The sequence below is a fragment of the Dreissena polymorpha genome, chromosome 11 (assembly GCF_020536995.1).
Source record: "Dreissena polymorpha isolate Duluth1 chromosome 11, UMN_Dpol_1.0, whole genome shotgun sequence".
Taxonomy (NCBI): Eukaryota; Metazoa; Mollusca; class Bivalvia; order Myida; family Dreissenidae; genus Dreissena; species Dreissena polymorpha.
In genome coordinates this window covers 36,046,478-36,064,879 of record NC_068365.1, presented here as the reverse complement: position 1 = coordinate 36,064,879, position 18,402 = coordinate 36,046,478, and the positions used below count along the sequence as shown (strand labels likewise).

General features: G+C 35.1%; 1 protein-coding gene across 1 annotated transcript in view; it reads left to right on the top strand.

Annotated features, from left to right (window-relative positions):
- Positions 1–18,402, top strand: part of LOC127850069 (roundabout homolog 1-like) — a 71,511-nt gene that overhangs the window by 11,904 nt on the left and 41,205 nt on the right. Inside the window, exons 2-5 of the mRNA XM_052382813.1 lie at positions 7,606–7,870; positions 8,966–9,093; positions 9,927–9,995; positions 10,601–10,765. Coding sequence (XP_052238773.1) covers positions 7,606–7,870; positions 8,966–9,093; positions 9,927–9,995; positions 10,601–10,765 — 627 coding nt within the window. The remainder of the gene's footprint in view (positions 1–7,605; positions 7,871–8,965; positions 9,094–9,926; positions 9,996–10,600; positions 10,766–18,402) is intronic.

Sequence of the window (18,402 nt, the reverse complement as noted above, 5' to 3'; positions counted from 1 at the left end):
AAAACGCCTAATCGAATATCTCGAACTCTCGTTATCTCGATATTTTTTCTTGGTCCAGCCGACTACGAGATAACGAGAGCAGAATGTAAATTATTAATGAGGTAAACATAATTATTTATAGGTCTTTGATTTAAATAACTAAATTGTCAAATGAACAAAAACTGCGGTTTTTGTTCACTAATGCGGTGTTTCTTTTTATTATGTTCAGATTTATTGTATTACCTTTGCCAGTTATACACTTGTTTTGTTTAGCATGGTGTTATAACTGCTAATAGTTATGAGGTTAACATATTACTTATATATTACCCCCCGGAATCGTAAATACCTTTAGTTGCGTTTTTCGAGGCGAAACAAGACTGTCCATTTATATTTTTGTAATGCATAATTCATCTTAAACGCTATATCAAAACAATTCTAGATGGTTGACAACATATGGCAGTCTCATTCTAATCCTAAGGTCCATTAAGTTGATGATGTTGCCCCCAAGCTTTGAAATATGGATAGGGGGTAAATAGATTGGATTAATCCGCAAAATGTTATCATTTCAACAGCACCCGTCGAATGACATTATCGTGTGCGTTTACACTTCTATAATATCATCATGTCTTCACACAACTAAGCACAAAACACAACACGTTTTGCATTGGGCAAGGCTTGCGATAGAACTTTAACATTTTTGCTATATCCACCCTTCCCATCTGTAATCAAAGGCCAGAAAGCTGCAGATTCCCACTCGGGAACAACTAAAGTACCGACACATTCATCGTGCTCCATTTTCTTTAAACACTTTACAATGACCTGAGGTGGAGGAACCAGCCAATTTTTAAAACATGACCAATTTTGGGTGAAACAGTTCACAGCCTCAGTTCCAGGTACCCACCATTTCGAATTAAACCGTGCACATTTGTTGTTATAATGTGTAGCACAACGATCAATCGTATGCGGACCCCATTTTACGTCTAATAAAGAGAATATAGATTCTTGAATGGACCAATCATCGCTATCTTGATATCTACTAAGCTGATCAGCAATAGTATTATCTTTCCTTGGTATCCATATCACAGATAAATTAATATTGTACAAACTACAAATTCTGTGAACATCTAAACATTTACAATGTAACTCATCTACATTACTGCCTGAGTGAAAAATATACAATACGTTCTTATTATCAGAATATAACATGACATTTTTGTTTTGTAGAATTACAACGTTACTTTTAATAACTCTATAAGCAGCTTCGAGTTCTCTCCAAGTAGAACTAGCAACTGACTCTTGCTCTGTCCATGACCCGTATACCTGTGTGCCTGCTACTTTGTGTTCACTTCCGGAAGCCATTGTATTAACCATCTCACCTCTGAGAGCAACTTTACCCGAGTGTTCACTTCCGGGAACCACTGTATTTACCTGTCCACCTTTGAGAACAACTTTGCTCATGTGCTCACTCCCGGGAGCAACTGTGTTTACCAGCTTATCTGTGAGAGCAACTTTACTTACGTGCTCACTTCCGGGAGCCACCATATTAACATGTTCACCTCTGATATTATCTAGGTGCACGTACTCACTTCCGGGAGTCAATGCATTTACTTGCTGGAGAGTAATCATATCTAGATACTCAACACCAGGTACAAAATAATTTACCTGCTCCTGCCCGGGAGCTGCATACATCAAATCTATGGGTGAAATCTTGCCACCAGATATAATTTCTGCCCGATTGCTAGAAACATAACCTCCGTACCCAACTGAACTTGCGTCTGTGAAAACACATAAATCAACTGTTTTTTCTTGTGATAAACTTTTACCTTCTGAATTTAAGCTTCTAACGTTGTCTAACCAAAACTGAAGCTCTTTTGCCGCTTCTAAACTAACCATAACACGAGCTTTCCAACTGGCTCGAGATAAAATACACTTGTACATAAACCTTGTCATACGGCATACAACACTCCCTAGTACGCTTTTTTAATGATACTATTTGTCCTACAACGCCGGCTAATACACGCACGTGTAATAAGCAACTATCGTCTTTCAACGACTGAAACAACGCGGACTTAATGGCGATTTCCAGCCTACAAATTCTTTCTTCTGTAATATATAGCCGATCTAGACAAAAGTCTAACTTATGCCCCAGCCAAATGGCATGCAAATTTGGTTTCCAAATGCATTTATCTTCTGCCAACAAAAAACCTGTATCTAGCAAAGTCTGCCTTACATAATAACTAGTCTGCACAGCTTTATCGAAAGAATTATCTCCTCCTATACCGTCGTCTAAAAAACATTATAACTTTAAAACCGAGTGACCTCCAGTGTCTAATCAAAACTCTGAGAACCTTTGTGAATATGTGTCCCGCCGAACTAATTCCAAACGCTAAAGAATTATAGACGTAATATTTAACGTCACCGTCAACAATCCAACTGAACCCTAAATAAGTTGTATGTTCTGCAAAAATATATATGTGGTAATAAGCTCCTTTCAAATCAAACGTGAACATAAAAGTACCTTTATCAAAAAGGTTTTGTGCAATATTTATGTCATCGAATTTTATTTTGAACAGATGTAAACATGGATTTATGTGCCGACAATCCAAAACAAGCCTATGTTTTCCGCTACGATTATAGGCAACCGTTAAAGGATTCACAACATGAGGTTGTTCACAAACCTCAGAAATTACACCTTTTTGAAGCAAACTGCTTATCTCTTTACTCACAAAATCGGGATTTTCAAGTGCTGACTTATTATTTTTAAGGAATACCTGTTCCGGAATAACCTTGAAGGGCAATTTGTAACCGAAACGTACAACATTTAAGATATAAACATCGTCTGTTATTTCTACCCACCTTTGAATACAATTTCTTAAACGCCCTACTGGTGATGCTCTCTCGTCAGAAAAACTAGGAAATATATTGTGCTTACTATCATGCACCAATTCTGACTCACCTTGCAAACTTCCGGTTGCTATATGAACGTCCTTTGATATATTTAAACATTCTAATTCTGCACAATATGATAAGCTACTTATCTTGTTATTCGTTGCAACGGACTGCGGACATTCGTTTTTCCAGTGGCCCGGTTTACCACACATGAAGCACAAGCCTGTCCGAGACTTAACGAAACCCGTCTGCACAGACGCCCCATGAACAGTCAACCCTTCCGGACGGCGATATGGCCAGTTTCGACGCGGCTTCTTCCCCTTGTCAGATTTCGCTTTACGGATAGCGCGCGCCTCCGCCTTTTGGATGCGTTTTTCATCCTCGCCTACCTTGTATTTTTCTGCAAATAACATTACATCATCAGACTCGTAAAACATTTATACACATATACATATAGAATGTATACAACACCATAAAGAATAGCAATTTATTCCCCAAAAAATTCGAAAACTTTTGTCGTGTTTTACCATTAATGACCTGTGAATTTTTGATCACGTGCCATCAATATTTCTATTTGTAAATTGATCGGCTTTCTCTATTGCTGACATTTTTACTTGAAATATACATCGTTTCAACTCTGTTACTACTTCGTAACACTCGATACTATGCTCGAGATTCAGTATAACGGATTTAACAGATTTACGTTTCTTTTAGCACTTATCTTTTCTATGATGCGTTCCAAATCTTGCAGCATTGACACCCTGTGTTCTGCTAAAGTCGACAACACGATGTAGGATTTGTACACGAACACAAGTTTACTGATCGAAGTCTAGCGTAGAACTGACCAAACAATGCACACCCCGTGCAAATTCCCGCCTATGTCCACCTGAGTGACCATCACTCACGTGACAACCACACGCATGAACGAACCGCACTGTTTTGTGCGGTGCGTTATGTTTAGACATACGTTCTGTGCTATACTCCGTAAGGCCACGACTTTTTTTTGTATTGGTTTACAAAAATTATTTTGAAAATGGTCCATCGGGCGGTCGAAAAAAAAAAAAAAAACATCATTGGAAAAAAAAGTTAATACTAATAACATCAGAACAAAGACAACATATCTTTTATAACCTTAAACACAGAGACAAAAAATCAAATTATGCAATGAAACACATCTATATCTTCAAATAAAATGAGTCCTAACAGCACATTATGTAACATCAGGCAATTTTAAACACTGCATTACATGACATGCGTTCTTCTCCCATTAAAACGAAAAACTGCGCTTCATTTCCATAATTGGATGCGCACCATTACGCAATGCGATGCCCGTTGCATAAATCTTATATAAGATAAACTACTCATACACAAATTACCCGGTATGTGTTTGCTCTTACTCGACTTATGAGATCGTACATGAAAAAAAAAATCGAGGTAGATCGATCCATGCGTCGTCGCGGTAATGTTTGTCAAAGTTGTTGTTGTCATGAAAACTCGTTGATTTACAACACAAAACGTCTTATTTGAACTGACGCGAATTAATTTAATCATATTTGTCAACTTCGCTTTTGCTTTATTTTGATAATTTAATCCAAAGTTTAATGTTAGCAAGTGTTTTTTTTTTACTGGAATTGTAAACAAGGAGTCTTCCGAAAATGTGCAGTCTGTGTGAATTGACAGTTTGACGTCATCAAAGGAAAGCCGCTTTCTGTCGGAAGCAATAAAGCGACAAATTTCGCGCCGAAAAAATTGGCTTCCTTTGTCTAGTAATCAACATGCCGAATCAATTGTATGTTTGGTTCTCAATTGCAATCCTCCAATTTAATAAAAGCACGTGCATAGCTCCGCCTTCGAATCTTTTGCAGAGAACGGAGGCGGAGTTTAACGGTTAATTGAGCTAGTGTTTTACACAAGTTGAGTTCCGATTTGCCGAAATTACTCGGCCCAAAGCGTTGAAACGACAAATACATTTATCAATGATTTTTCGAGATATACCGATTTGTTCCGATTTTCAAACTTTCTGTACAGTTCCTATAAACTATGGCGGACGTGTTTACAAAATTCCTAAACACATATATCGTAAATAATGGCAGTGTTTTATTGGATTATTTATACTAATTATCAAATACTATCGGGTTTGTTTAATATAATTAACATGTTAAACAATATAGTTGCGTCACAGACACGGAAATAAATTTTGATGGGGTCGACATTTGACTGACGCTGATTTTCTTATTGTCTGTAATTTTTACCCGAAATAAATTTTGAGAAGTGCCCATAAAAGGACTGGTACATAATGTGTCACATTGAAAAATATCCCGATCTCTGCAATTGAATATATGTGAACCAATCGTTGATTGTACTTACTTGATTTTATTCGCAACCGTACTCAAACCGGATCGTTTTTTTTCTCGTTTCGCTCGTTTTGCAGTGCGGTCGGGAATAAAATATTTAAAAAAAAAACGATTTTCCGATTTTATTTTTTTTCCCATTTTCCAAAAATTAGGGTCGGCGGTTTTGTAAACCAAGAAATATAAAAGTCGTGGCCTAACGCACAGAACTGAAAATTATTCCGCACATCACATTTCGGGCAAAAAACACGCACCCACGCGAAACAACATTCCTTTGGTTTTTATTGATCATCTTTTGTTTCTACATCATCAACATTTATTTTACATCGAAGTATAGTTATTTGACAAAAGAAGCTGAAATTAGGCATATAATCATAGAAAAAAATTCTACTCATGACAGTGATCTAAGTAAAGAAATACAAGTCAAAGACTGGATTGTTATTGCATGGTTAAACCAGACTTAAAATATGAATACAGAGACTGCTAGCTTAAATAAAATATTATCCTTAACACCTATCCACTATTGATAAAAGAATTTAATATTTTTTTGTTTTGTATGACCACCAAATCATTTCCTTTAGGTATGTAATTTGGTTTTGCATCCCACACTACTCGTACGCGAGTTTAATTTTGTCTTACTCTTTCTTTCAATATAAAACCAAATTCACAGCGTAAACAATACATGATTTGAGACGTTGATTAATGTTCTGTGCTTTGTAATTGTTAATATATCAATGCTATATGTCATTCAAAAAAATGTTTAAAGGGGTTTCCGATTAAATGTGGTTTTCTAGAGATTCGTATTGACTACTTGGTTTAGATTTTCAGCAGCTTCTTTGACAATATAAATTTCGCATTATACGCCATTTGCAATTCTTAGAAATTAAAACATGAAAAATAATATTATAGCGTTATAAAATGGATAACAATTATAACAAAATCAAAACAGATCAGAACTTAAATAACCTCTCATGAATACCAGTATGCAGTATAAAGAAGAATATACATGTATTTACACAAACATCATGGAGTAGGTGTTTCATGGTTTACCATGTTTATGTTGTGAGTATTGTGAGTATACATTTTAGCCGTGCTCTGTGAAAAAGGGGTTTAATGCGAGTGCGTAAAGTGTCATCCCAGATTATCCTGTGCAGTCCGCACAGGCTTATCAGGGACGACACTCCGCAAAACGTTATTTTTGCTAAGAAGAGACTTTCTTGAAATAAAAAATATTATAAAAGCCGAAAGTGTCGTCCCTGATTAGCCTGAGCTGACTGCACATGCTTATCTAGGACATCAATTAATGCACATGCATTTAACCCCCTTCACAGAGCACGGCCCATTTTTATAAGAACAATCATACTTTAATTCCAAAATAAATTTAGAAAAAGTGTAATTATGTATGAATACCACTTTGTTTTCAACGCTAAATGTCACTATAAATGAAAACTCCTACGCCACATGTTTTTCTCAAACAGGCTTACCATCTCGGCGTTAAATATTTTGTTTAAGGCATTGACAATAGTATCTGTTTTTTAGAAATACAAATTGTGTCAAAGCGCTGTATGCAGTCAATGGACACTGGTAATTTTAGTATGTTTAAAGCACCTTATAATGAGCGAGTTTTTAAGTTCAGTGTATCTTGCTCCTGTAGTGATTGAACCTCCCTTCGTGCTGGCTTCTACCCGCGTTAATGTCAATCTTGTAGGAGTTCATATGTTTCAATTGTAAGACGGCAGTAAGCATATGTAAAGGTTGCAATAATATGGTCCTAAAATGTTAGTTTTGTGTTTGCCAATTAATAAAAGATGACTATAATTGTGTAATAAAAGTCCATCAGTTAAGAAATTATTCAGTTATTCATCAAACATATCATTAAAGAAATGAATGTATTCATATATATTTGAATGCGCCTTATATTTATACGTTATAAAGTTCTATTTAATTTAGCGCGATTTCACAGAAATCCTTATGCTTAGAAAATATACGAATACTTAACTCCCATGTCCTGTAAATATGGAAATTCTAGAAACGTAAACTTCATTTTATTAACCGTCTTTATGCATGTCCGACCGCCCGTGTGTCTGTTTACCTGTCTGACTGTCGGTACATACAGAAAGGCATAGAAGCGAACAAAATATATTTGCTTCTCCGTATGTACGTCTGTCCGTGTTAACGTCGGCTGTCTCTATGTCCGCTTGTATGCCTTTCTATATGCGTGCCTGGTCGGCAATCGTAAGCTCATCTTCCCGCCAACCGATCTACCTAGCCGAACGACTTTTTGCATGCCCGAACGTCTGTCTACTAGTATTTAACTTGTTTGTCTGTCTGTCTGTTTGTCTGTCCATCTTACACAGTATTTTATACATTACTAATAATTTTACAGTTCAAAACGCTGCTCCAGTTTTCTCAAAACCCCAGACAAATGACCAACAGACTTCATGCTTTGAAAACATTGGCTTATCATTGAGCATATACCGCGTGTCCGCAAGTGACGCTGATGGAGATACTGTTACTGTGGCATTCCACAGCCAGAACCCACCAGAGCCGCCATTCCAATTAACGAAAGCAATTATTGGATGGAATCTGATGACTCCAGCATCGACCGCCATCGACCGAGAAACTACACCAACATTTAAATTTGTATTTAGGTATGTGATACTATACCGGTTGGAACAAATGTTGAATACAGTAAACAAAACTTTATAATTATAACGGCCCATATACTGTGTATAACTATAGCAGGATACCGTAAATATAAGCATAGTTTGTATGGAACTTGGTCGTTTAAAATAATTATTTACATCATTGGACTTAATTTTAATCAAATAAATATGCTATGAGAGTTCAGTATTGAACGATGGACAATATATAGATAGAGGGAAAGAAATGCCATTTTGATTTGATCAAAGTCTTTAAATCTCGCTTACCAAATTCTAACCCGCAAACGCCATCTTGAATTCACCATCATCAGTTCGAAAAACAGCCCGATGTTGCACGACTGATATAACATTTGTTCAAAAGTATGCATATTTTAATTTCAAGTGTACAACCCTTTACAAACCAAATTTACGATAGCTATTACACCGCAATACATATAAGAGTTTAAACAAATTTTGACAAGTTTACACATCATACAGTTTGAGATTACCGTAGCTCAATCAATGTCTCAATCTCGCTGTTTGCAAAACTGGTTATAAGGCATTTGCGTAAAGTATCGTCCCAGATAAGCCTGTGCAATCCGCATAGTCTGATCAGGGACGATACTTTCCGCTTTTAGGACTTTTTATTTCAGGGAAGTCTCTTCTAAACAAAAATTCAGTCTAGGTGGAACGTGCCGTCCCTGATTAGCCTTTGCGGATTGTATTCGCTAATCATGAATGTCAAGTTAACCCAGAACTAGACTCATTATATATTAATGAAGGAAGTTTTATATAGAAAGCGTGCAACACCAGAAAGGTTATAAAATATAACCACAAAAATGTAGAGACAATATTATTTTCATAGCATCCGCAAATCCGCCATTGATTTATGATCGCTACAGCGCAGAAAAACACATGCACCACAACATTATTTTTTAAACAAACACAAATTGACCGTTGCTTAGAACAGATACAACATTCCAAATAACTTTTTAAAAAGTATATATTATGCAAAAGACTTTGTTTACAGTTCGTATGTATAACTTTCAATTTTGTATTGATATGCTTCTCTCTATATTGTTTTCTTTTGCTTTCATTCAACAGTGCCACCGATGGTACTTATACTGTACAAAGCGTTGAGCTGACTTTGATTTTAACGGACCAGAACGACAACAGCCCCCAGTTCACCGCCATCTCGTACTCAGCTTCTGTCTACGATACAGCGTCTGCTGGTATGTTAATATAGGCCTCGTTCTAGAAACACTGGACTAAATGCATGTGCGTAGAATGTCATCCCAGAGTAACATGCAAAGTCGGCAAAGGCTAATCAGGATCAGTGGCGACACTTTCCGCTTTTATGGAATGTATCGTTGAAGGGAAGTCTCCTCTTAACGAACATCTAGACGACTCAGAAGCATTGTCCCTTATTAGCCTGTGCGAACTGCAAAGACTGATATTGGATACCAATTTACGCACATGCACTAAGCCAAGTCACGCGGCTAAAATTTTCGACGAGAAGCTGCCGTTGTATGTTGTAATGACTCGGTTTACTTAATGCTGGTACTTTTAAATCGTCCACGAGAGTTTGCTGTTGCGCATGCTATTTAAATGATAGTTCATAATCCGTGTCAATTTGAGTGTTCATTTAAGAAATACTTTTTGATTACGTATAAATTTGTTGTTTTTTGTTTAAAACTTCAAGAGAATAAAATTGCTGCTAACGTTTTCATTATTAGAATTATACATTTATGTTTGATGCACACTATAACGCTTATGTTGTTCGGAAGCTGGCGCTTACAATATATTGGAGCCCCTCTCCTGAATACACGGACATAATGCATGTGCGTTAAGTGTTCTCTCTGTATAAGAATGCGCAGTCCGCACAGGCTAATCAGGAATGACACTTTCCGCTTAATACGAGCCTTCCTTTTAACTAAAAATAAACGCGGAAAGTGTCGACACTGATAAGCATGTTCAACTGCACAGACTAATCTAGGACGACACTTGACGCACATACATTAACCCCGTTTTCCCAGAGCGAGGCTTATTTTTGTTCGTTCAACAGGTGCAGTCATATTAACAATACACGCCACGGATGCAGATGTTTCTGCATCTATTACGTACACAATAACAGGTATGACCTATCAATACTAGCATAACTTACCGGGTCTCGCAAAATACACTTAGGCCAAGTAAAAGCCATATCGGCGATTTTCCCCATTTTATCTAAACATGTATTAAAACACTGCATTTTCCCTTTAAATAAGCATCTGTGCATCTAGTAATAATTTTTCATACAAATTACGAACACGATCAAGTCGAATGGGCATTTTCATTACATAATATGTGGTTGTTTTGAATAATACTAATGGTAGATAAGGAAACTCGTGTATTTTACAAAAGAGTAATTGTTTTATCTGTGTTGTCTATGTGTGCGGTTAATACAAATATGTTTGAGCGTTTTCAAACAAGCTTCTATGACGCATTGCTATATTAACTTGAAATGTATGGAGCTTTTTATAAAGCCAGTATTTCCACGGCATTAGGGTTGAAGAGAAATGGCATAGTATGTATAATTTAACACATCCATTCTTAATAAGGGATAAAACAGTCTTGAATAATGAAATTAACTCGCAAAACGGTTCGTCTGAAATTGTTTGGCAGCTGTCTACTCGTACACATATGTTACCATGTTGTACTCAGCACTGTTGAATAAACTTATCGTATTACATGATACAGAGGGAAATGTCGCGGGAACATTTTCCATAGCGTCAGACACTGGAGAACTGAAACTTGACACACCTGGCAACCTCAACTCAGCCACCACAGCCACATATAGCCTTACCGTAGAGGCCAGTGACGGTACAAATACCAACGCCACTACAGTGACCATACATGTTTTAGGTAAGTTAAACGATTGTTATATATGTTTTCAGCGATTTTTCTTTCTTTAAAAAGTACCGGAAAACGGTACTTTGCCCTTTGGGAAAAAAACTACAAATTTCCAAATTGCTGTCCGAAAAATTCCAAATTCAAGGTTTCCTAAAAAAGTTAATTAAATATTGACAACATGACAACACTTACTTATCAATTTTTTAAGTATTTGAGAGCAAAAAAAAATCAAATACATCTATTTCCCATTGTGAAGACTTCATGACGAAAAAATTTCCAATTTCATGTTTTTTCGTGCAATGTTTTCTCAATTGGGAAAACAAATCGCTGGTTATTAACATCGCATAGTAAATATTATATATGTATTGACGTTTAAATGTGTACAGTTAATAAACGTGATTGATTGAAAACTATGTCACAGTAAACATGTTTTCGTTAACAACGTTAATATTTAATTATGTACTCTTTTTGAAAAAATGAGTTATTATTATTATCCATGAATGTTTTGTTTAGCGGCTTTTTGTTTTGGCACGCGCAACACATAAATCAAGAGACATTGTTATATGTACAACATGTCTTCAAAATATATACTTTATTCTGAACTCAAATGAACCTTTTCTGGAAAAAAGAGTTTGACAGAAACACATTGCCCCCTACTGCACCGCTTTGAAGCAATATATTTGACATTTGTCCTTGAATGATGACCTTGACCATTCAACACTCAAAACGTGCAGCTTCATGACATACACATGCATGCCAAATGTCAAGTTACTATCTTTAATATTGCAAAAGTATTGACCAAGGTTAAAGTTTTGGGATAGAATAACAGAATGACAGACAAACACATACAATGACGGACAGACAGGCCAAAAACCCCGATCATTCGATCACTTGAATGGGCTACTAGTAAATATAGACTGTCCTTCTGGTACATTTTATACATTGGTTATTTTCATCAATTACCTATACATGAAATATTTATTTATAGATCTTTGTTTTCAAATGGTAGTGATTAAATACAATGCCTTTCCATGGAAATTGAACGTGTATTACGTAGCGCTAAATATTCAGCATATCGGTTGCTCGTTTTTCCAATTTCACAAAGGCTTAATACGGACCTAAAGTGTATTGCAATTAAGAAAATTAATAGTTTTTAGTTTATGTCGCATAGAGTACAAAATTTGACACATCCGGCAGCTTGATAAAGAGGAGTTATCTATGAAATAGAGAATGCATGTGACGACGTATCGTGAATAAAAAAGCGAGTATAAATGCTTTTCCAAAAAACTAAAATGTGGTTGAAATACGACATCTCGTAGTGGGTTTAGTTCATCGCAATTTTAGCATCGTTGTGGTTTGCAGCAACGCCTGGATCGAGATATCAATTGACGGAAACACATGTGTAATTGTCCGGGACACTATAGTATTCTTTCACTTCCTTCTTCCTAAAAATACCGCGTTAGTCTTTGCACGCGTCTATTTCAACCATAACATCTGGAGAAAAGCTATCATACTGTTGAATACATTAGTGTTTGTAACGTAATCATCGCGTGATTGACCATAACGTTGTACTATTTTGTAAGTTACATTTGTCTTTCTTTAAATACAAACGAAAATGTTACCAATACTGTAGGAAAACGGAGTAATTGTTTTGTATAGGCATTTTAATTAAAGGGGCCTTTTCACAGATTTTGGCATTTTTTAACTTATTCATTAAATGCTTTATATCGATAAATGTAAACATTGGATCGTAAAAGCTCCAGTAAAAAATCAAGAATAAAATTAAAAAAAGGAAAAGAACATTGCCCGGACCAGGTTTCGAACCAGTGACCCCTGGAGTCCTGCCAGAGTCCTGAAGTAAAAACGCTTTATCCTACTGAGCAATTCCGCCGTGTACACATACTGAACGTATTTTATACCTTATATAAGCAATCTTCGTAGTTTCACAAAATTTAACGACAAAAACAGAACTCTCCAAATTATTCAATCGTTTCGCGTTGCAACGCTTTATAATCTTTAGGTTTTAAAATCGTCAAAAGATGCATATAATGGCTATATTAGACCATGGTAAATGTTCAGTATTACTGTTTCCTCACAAATATCATAACTAAAACGAAAATTTGCGAATCTGAAACAACTTTTTTCAATTTTGTCAATTTACCAAAGCGTGAAAAGATCCCTTTAAGATGCGGCCAAACACAATATGCAAGATTTAATAATTGTATAAGTGTTGATGTATGGACAACTGTTACCCAATTATAAATATATTAAGAAATCTAGATACGCAATTTTGCAAGAGGATCATGCCCATTAGCCTACATTAATGTAGGTATACAAACTCTGGCCGCTTTATCTTCTGCTTGAATTTTAATGTACACCCCACTTGATGCCGTTTAAATATCAAACACAGAGAGCTTCATTGCACACAAGCCGCATCCGTATGGCAAGACAATGTCCTTGGATGAATGCGCGCTTATGTTTAAATATCTAAGGCAGTGAACGTGACTGCAAAAAGGCGCCATCACTTTCGCATTGAAAAATACCTTCTTTGCATACTCATTTATAGCAATATTGCTTTTTGTTATAGCAGGAAATTAAATTTTATCAACTGGGTGAGTTCATTAGTTTGCATCTTGCTTCTTATATAACAATAATAGGTTAGTTATTTATATTTAAATCAATTATTTAATTGCGTAAAACAGAGCCAAATCATGCCGTGTTTTACACAATGTATATATCGAAAGGCATTTTAAACGGAAAATTTGCTATTAAACTTCACTTACAATGTCAATGAATGGACACTTAAGACTAAATAGATTTCTCCTACCCTGTTTTCATCAACACATTGTCAGACTTCAGAATAAAGAATAGTCTTAGACTCAATAAAAATACATCAAAGTGTGCATATTTCCATGCTGAACATGGTGCGCATATCAATAACATGTTGTTCTTACGGAGAAGTATACAATTATGGGTGTTAAGTGCAATATAGATTTGCCTTTTTAGTAAGTAATTTTAGTACATTAAAGTTTTAAGAATATTCTTTATATGTAGACTTATGTCTGAGAATCGGTTGTTGAATACGGGCCCTGTTCCTTATTCGCAGCGCACTACTACATTAGACGTTAATGTTCTAATTATGCATTTTACAAATTTGAAAAAAGTCAAGCTTATACGGATCGCCAATTTTAATTTGCTGTGGCTTAGTTAGAAATGTGGCATTGTGCAATGTATACAATAAACACAACCTATTTATTACAAAAACATCGATTTTTCACTTGGCATCCTTGTCGGCGTTCGTTTAATCAGAACGAAAACAAGACGAAAATGGGGCAATAAAAATTAATTGTGTTCTTAATTTTATTTGAATCAATCTAAGATTTTGAGGCTTAACCATGTTTTAGTGTTAATTGTTGAAGATAAATCGACACGCACTTGAAAATTATAGAGAGTTTACGCACGATCTGAAACATTTATTCTGAGCTTCTGTTCTGATAACGGTTGTAGTATCGGAACATGTAGCACTTAAATATTTCCATTTGCGATACGATTCAATATAGATTGCCAAGCATATACGGATCGCCAATTTCAATTTGGTACACGTGGATGCGTTAAGTTAGGAGAAGCTGTTTTAAATATGTTAAAATTTGTTTCAAATAAACAGTATTCATCGCGTAATGAAACAATGTATTTGATATAGAAAATGTATAGTTGTTGAAGTTATATTTCATAGGCAGGCTTCTCGGTTCGACACTGATTTTCTAACGACAGGGATTGTTAATTTTGCTCGTTAGTAAATGCTTAAAAATTCGAATCTGTTATCAAAACGTTTACCTATCCATATATTTGTTTTTACACAGTTAAAATCCCGATTGAAGCAAGTAATAGTATGAGTAAAAACGATCCAGTTAAAACTCGGTATATTAAAAAAGCATAGACATTATCAATACTGTATTTTATTGAAAAAGTACGAATCCATTTGGTGTGAGCATCACCGTTCAACTGTGTAGAGTTTGTCGAAACTTGACGCCGATGTCACGGTCAACCTTGCGTTAAAAAAATAGAACATCCATCGCTGAATCAAGAATTTTATTGATTTCACAGCGACATTAAACTGCTTATGTGTCATTCGTTTTTCACAATATATTATTTTGAGTTCTTGAATAAGTTAAATCAGTGGTGAATACTTATGTAGATATTTCAATTTTATAATGAGACGACAAACACGATGTATAATACACGTTATTTAGTATACAAATGATTATATTTTATGTGTATGTCTTGTTATCGCTTACAAAAAATATATAAACATGCGATCTTATGACATACACATTTGTAACGTAAGAGAAAATATTGGTAGATGTAACCCCTCCGTATATGGAACCGGTATCCGCTTCGTTAAATACATATTTTGGAATTTATGATTATCATCATAATCATCAATTATCAAAGAACATATAGGACATGCTCATAAATATTTTCTGTATGTTGCAAAATGGTGATTATGATGCTTTGCAAATGGACTTGGCGAACGACCAGTAGGGGAACTTAACAGATATATGTTTCTCAATTTATATACCTATATACCAAACCAGGGAGGTTATTATACATTTTTAATCCCGTAATTGTTTGGTAACTGTTTTGTTACCGTTGGGAATTTCCTACACAGTAATGCCCTGGACCGTGATATTCCGCCCCGCATGGTCAATAAATACATAAAATACAATTGTTTGTCCTGATTTTACGAAGACTTGAGATATTTATGCACATAGAGTATCAAGATATGGGGTGATCCACAAATAAAAAGTATTTTTGATCTGTGCTGTGCAGGCTCTTTTTCCATGACTGTGAAAGTTAAATTTTCATGTGAAAAGGATGTCATTTTTTTTCTATAGTATTTCATTCAACCATTGAATAAAATGAACTGTTCTGCATACAATTTGCCATTTTGTAAAAGTGGTTAAATGGTATACATTTTATATCTGGCCAGTGCTCAAGAGAAAATGCGTACATTTCAGAACATTTTACCATTTAAAAATGTTTAAATACCGCTTGACTAAGGCTCTTAATTCATCTAGCATGAACATTTGTAATATATCTTTTTAACACTAAAAAATAATATGTAATGTACAAATTTAATCTACCAATGTGTACAGATACTACTTAACAAATATTTGTATTGAATGTAAAAAATTCAGGGGGTGAAATATTCATTGCCTGAAGCTCTGACGCTGGAGCTATGTTTATATATCTTTAAACACATTGATTAAAGAAGTAAAAAAATACAATGATACAACAGAGGGAAAATTATCCCCTCTAAACAACATGATACATAATTATGTATAATATTTTTGGATCTGGATCTCGATCTGGATAGGTACACAGCAGGACCTTTAGGTATGCGCGCTGCGGGAGAGAGATGGGAGTGACTTACATTTTGGATTTAATTTAATCACTGAAATTCATCACTAAAGTTACAGCATGATCTCATTTGATATAGATGTACATGATTGTATCAAGCAACATAATTAAATAATTATCAGTATAAAGTACTGTCATGATTTCAGAATCATTTAAATGATTTCAGTCAAGTTTATCATTCATATACATTAATTTTGTAAATATTATCAATATAAGTATACTAGATGCAAACATATTTGAAAAAATACAGTTTGATTTACTGTATTTAATGTAACAACACATCCAAGCAGTCCATCAAACCATTGCAACAGATCCACCTGGTGTGCCAACGCACCAGCAATGCAGACAAGTCAAATGCCTTCTGACTTAGTGCATTTTGCTATTTATAACATCTACATTCGTTAATGATACATGTTTACATTTGTTTGTGTTTTACAAAAATGTATACTCTTTAATGACATAATCTGACCATGCATGTCCTCGATTTCAAAATCAAGGCCCTGGTCTGACACATTGGTAACATTAACTGTTACCAGTCTTCTGAAATTAATTTTTATTAAACTATATAATGAAATCTAAATCGGGCACTGATTTTTCTTGTTTTAAAACAGTCATAGATCAGTTGTGGCCTCTCGGTAATGACCCATTTTTGCTTACTTGTCACACCCTTAAAACTTTTCACACTTCTCTAATAGCAAATCAAGATTAATGTTATCTCCAATGGTACATTTAAGCTAAAGCTCTGTTACAAGAGTGCTGGTTAAGTCAAGTCACATATTTAAATCTAGGCCATGTAAAAATCAAAGTGTCAAAGACAAATGAAAGATGCGTTCATTAATAATTGTCCAATTGTTTACTACTGCTGTGAGTTTTTATATAATATAACTGATGACCATCATGTGAGAGAAAATTTACATTATCATAGTATATCAGGTTTAGCAGTCACGTAGATAACAAAGTTGGCTACTTTTCAATGTCGCTTTTGGGGATCAAACCCGCAGCGCAACCTCCTGCAATCAAAGTCGACACTCTACCACTAGGCTTTTATGAAGATTCTGAAATTGTTGGATCCCTACAGAGCAACCAAACTAAAAAGTAAGTCAAATCAGTGCCTGATTTAGATTTCCTTACATAGTTCAATAAAAACTAATTTCAGACGCCTGGTAACAGTTTAACGTTAATGTTACCAATGTGTCAGACCAGGGCCTTAATTTTGAAATCTAGGACATGCATGGTCAAGTCTTCATGAAATCAGGACAAAAAATTGTATTTTAAGTCCTTAATTGACGTGGCTATAGTTCTCAGATTATTATAAGCTCAATCAGTATAATGATATCATTATTTATGCTTTGTGTATTCTAAACATATACACAACCATGCAGTTACATGATAACAATAAATAATAACAAAGCCTCCTATACTATAAAGGTCATTGACAAAGCCTATGGTAAAAATGTGAACACATTGAGTGTTATAGCCCTCTCGTGCCAGCAAAAACAACTCGTTGACAGGTTGTCATTTTTGACAGTTCTACTTTCATTTTCATATTGTGATATCAAACTATTAACAATTATGTGGCTTAGAAAAATATCGCCATTGCTTATTTAATATATTTTCTGCACATTTCTTAAAACAACTTTCATCAATACACGATTTTCTTCGTTAATGCAAACATTCATGAACGGCTACCGCTTTGTTTACATATTTCGCTTACATTTTGACGCGCATAGGTAGGCCCGCATTTCCGCTGCCGAAATGTGTATTCATACTATTGCCTTCGAGGTACTTATCCGATGTTTGTCGGAAAGGGCCAACCTGTGCGATTGTGGGTCAAGTTCCCCACAGGTATTACTTCCCCGTTGCCCCATTATTTTCCATACCCAAAATGTTTCGTACACAATTTTTTTTCGTACCCAATTTTATTTTCGTACCCAAATTTTTTTCGTACCCAAATTTGTGTTCTTACCCAATTTTTTTTAACAAAATTTGGTTTCGTACCCCAATTTTTGTTGGCATAATGTTTTCGTTCCCAGAAGTTGTGTACCCCAGTTTGTTTTTTTCGCAACCACATACACAATTGTGGTGATGTAGATAAACTTAAATTGATGCCTTTATATCCATCCTCTTCAAAGCATCGTCACACCAGTACTGTTAGTACTTTGATTTCAATGTTATATAGTTAACTGTGCATGCGACTACCCGTACACGATATTACATTATTATTAATT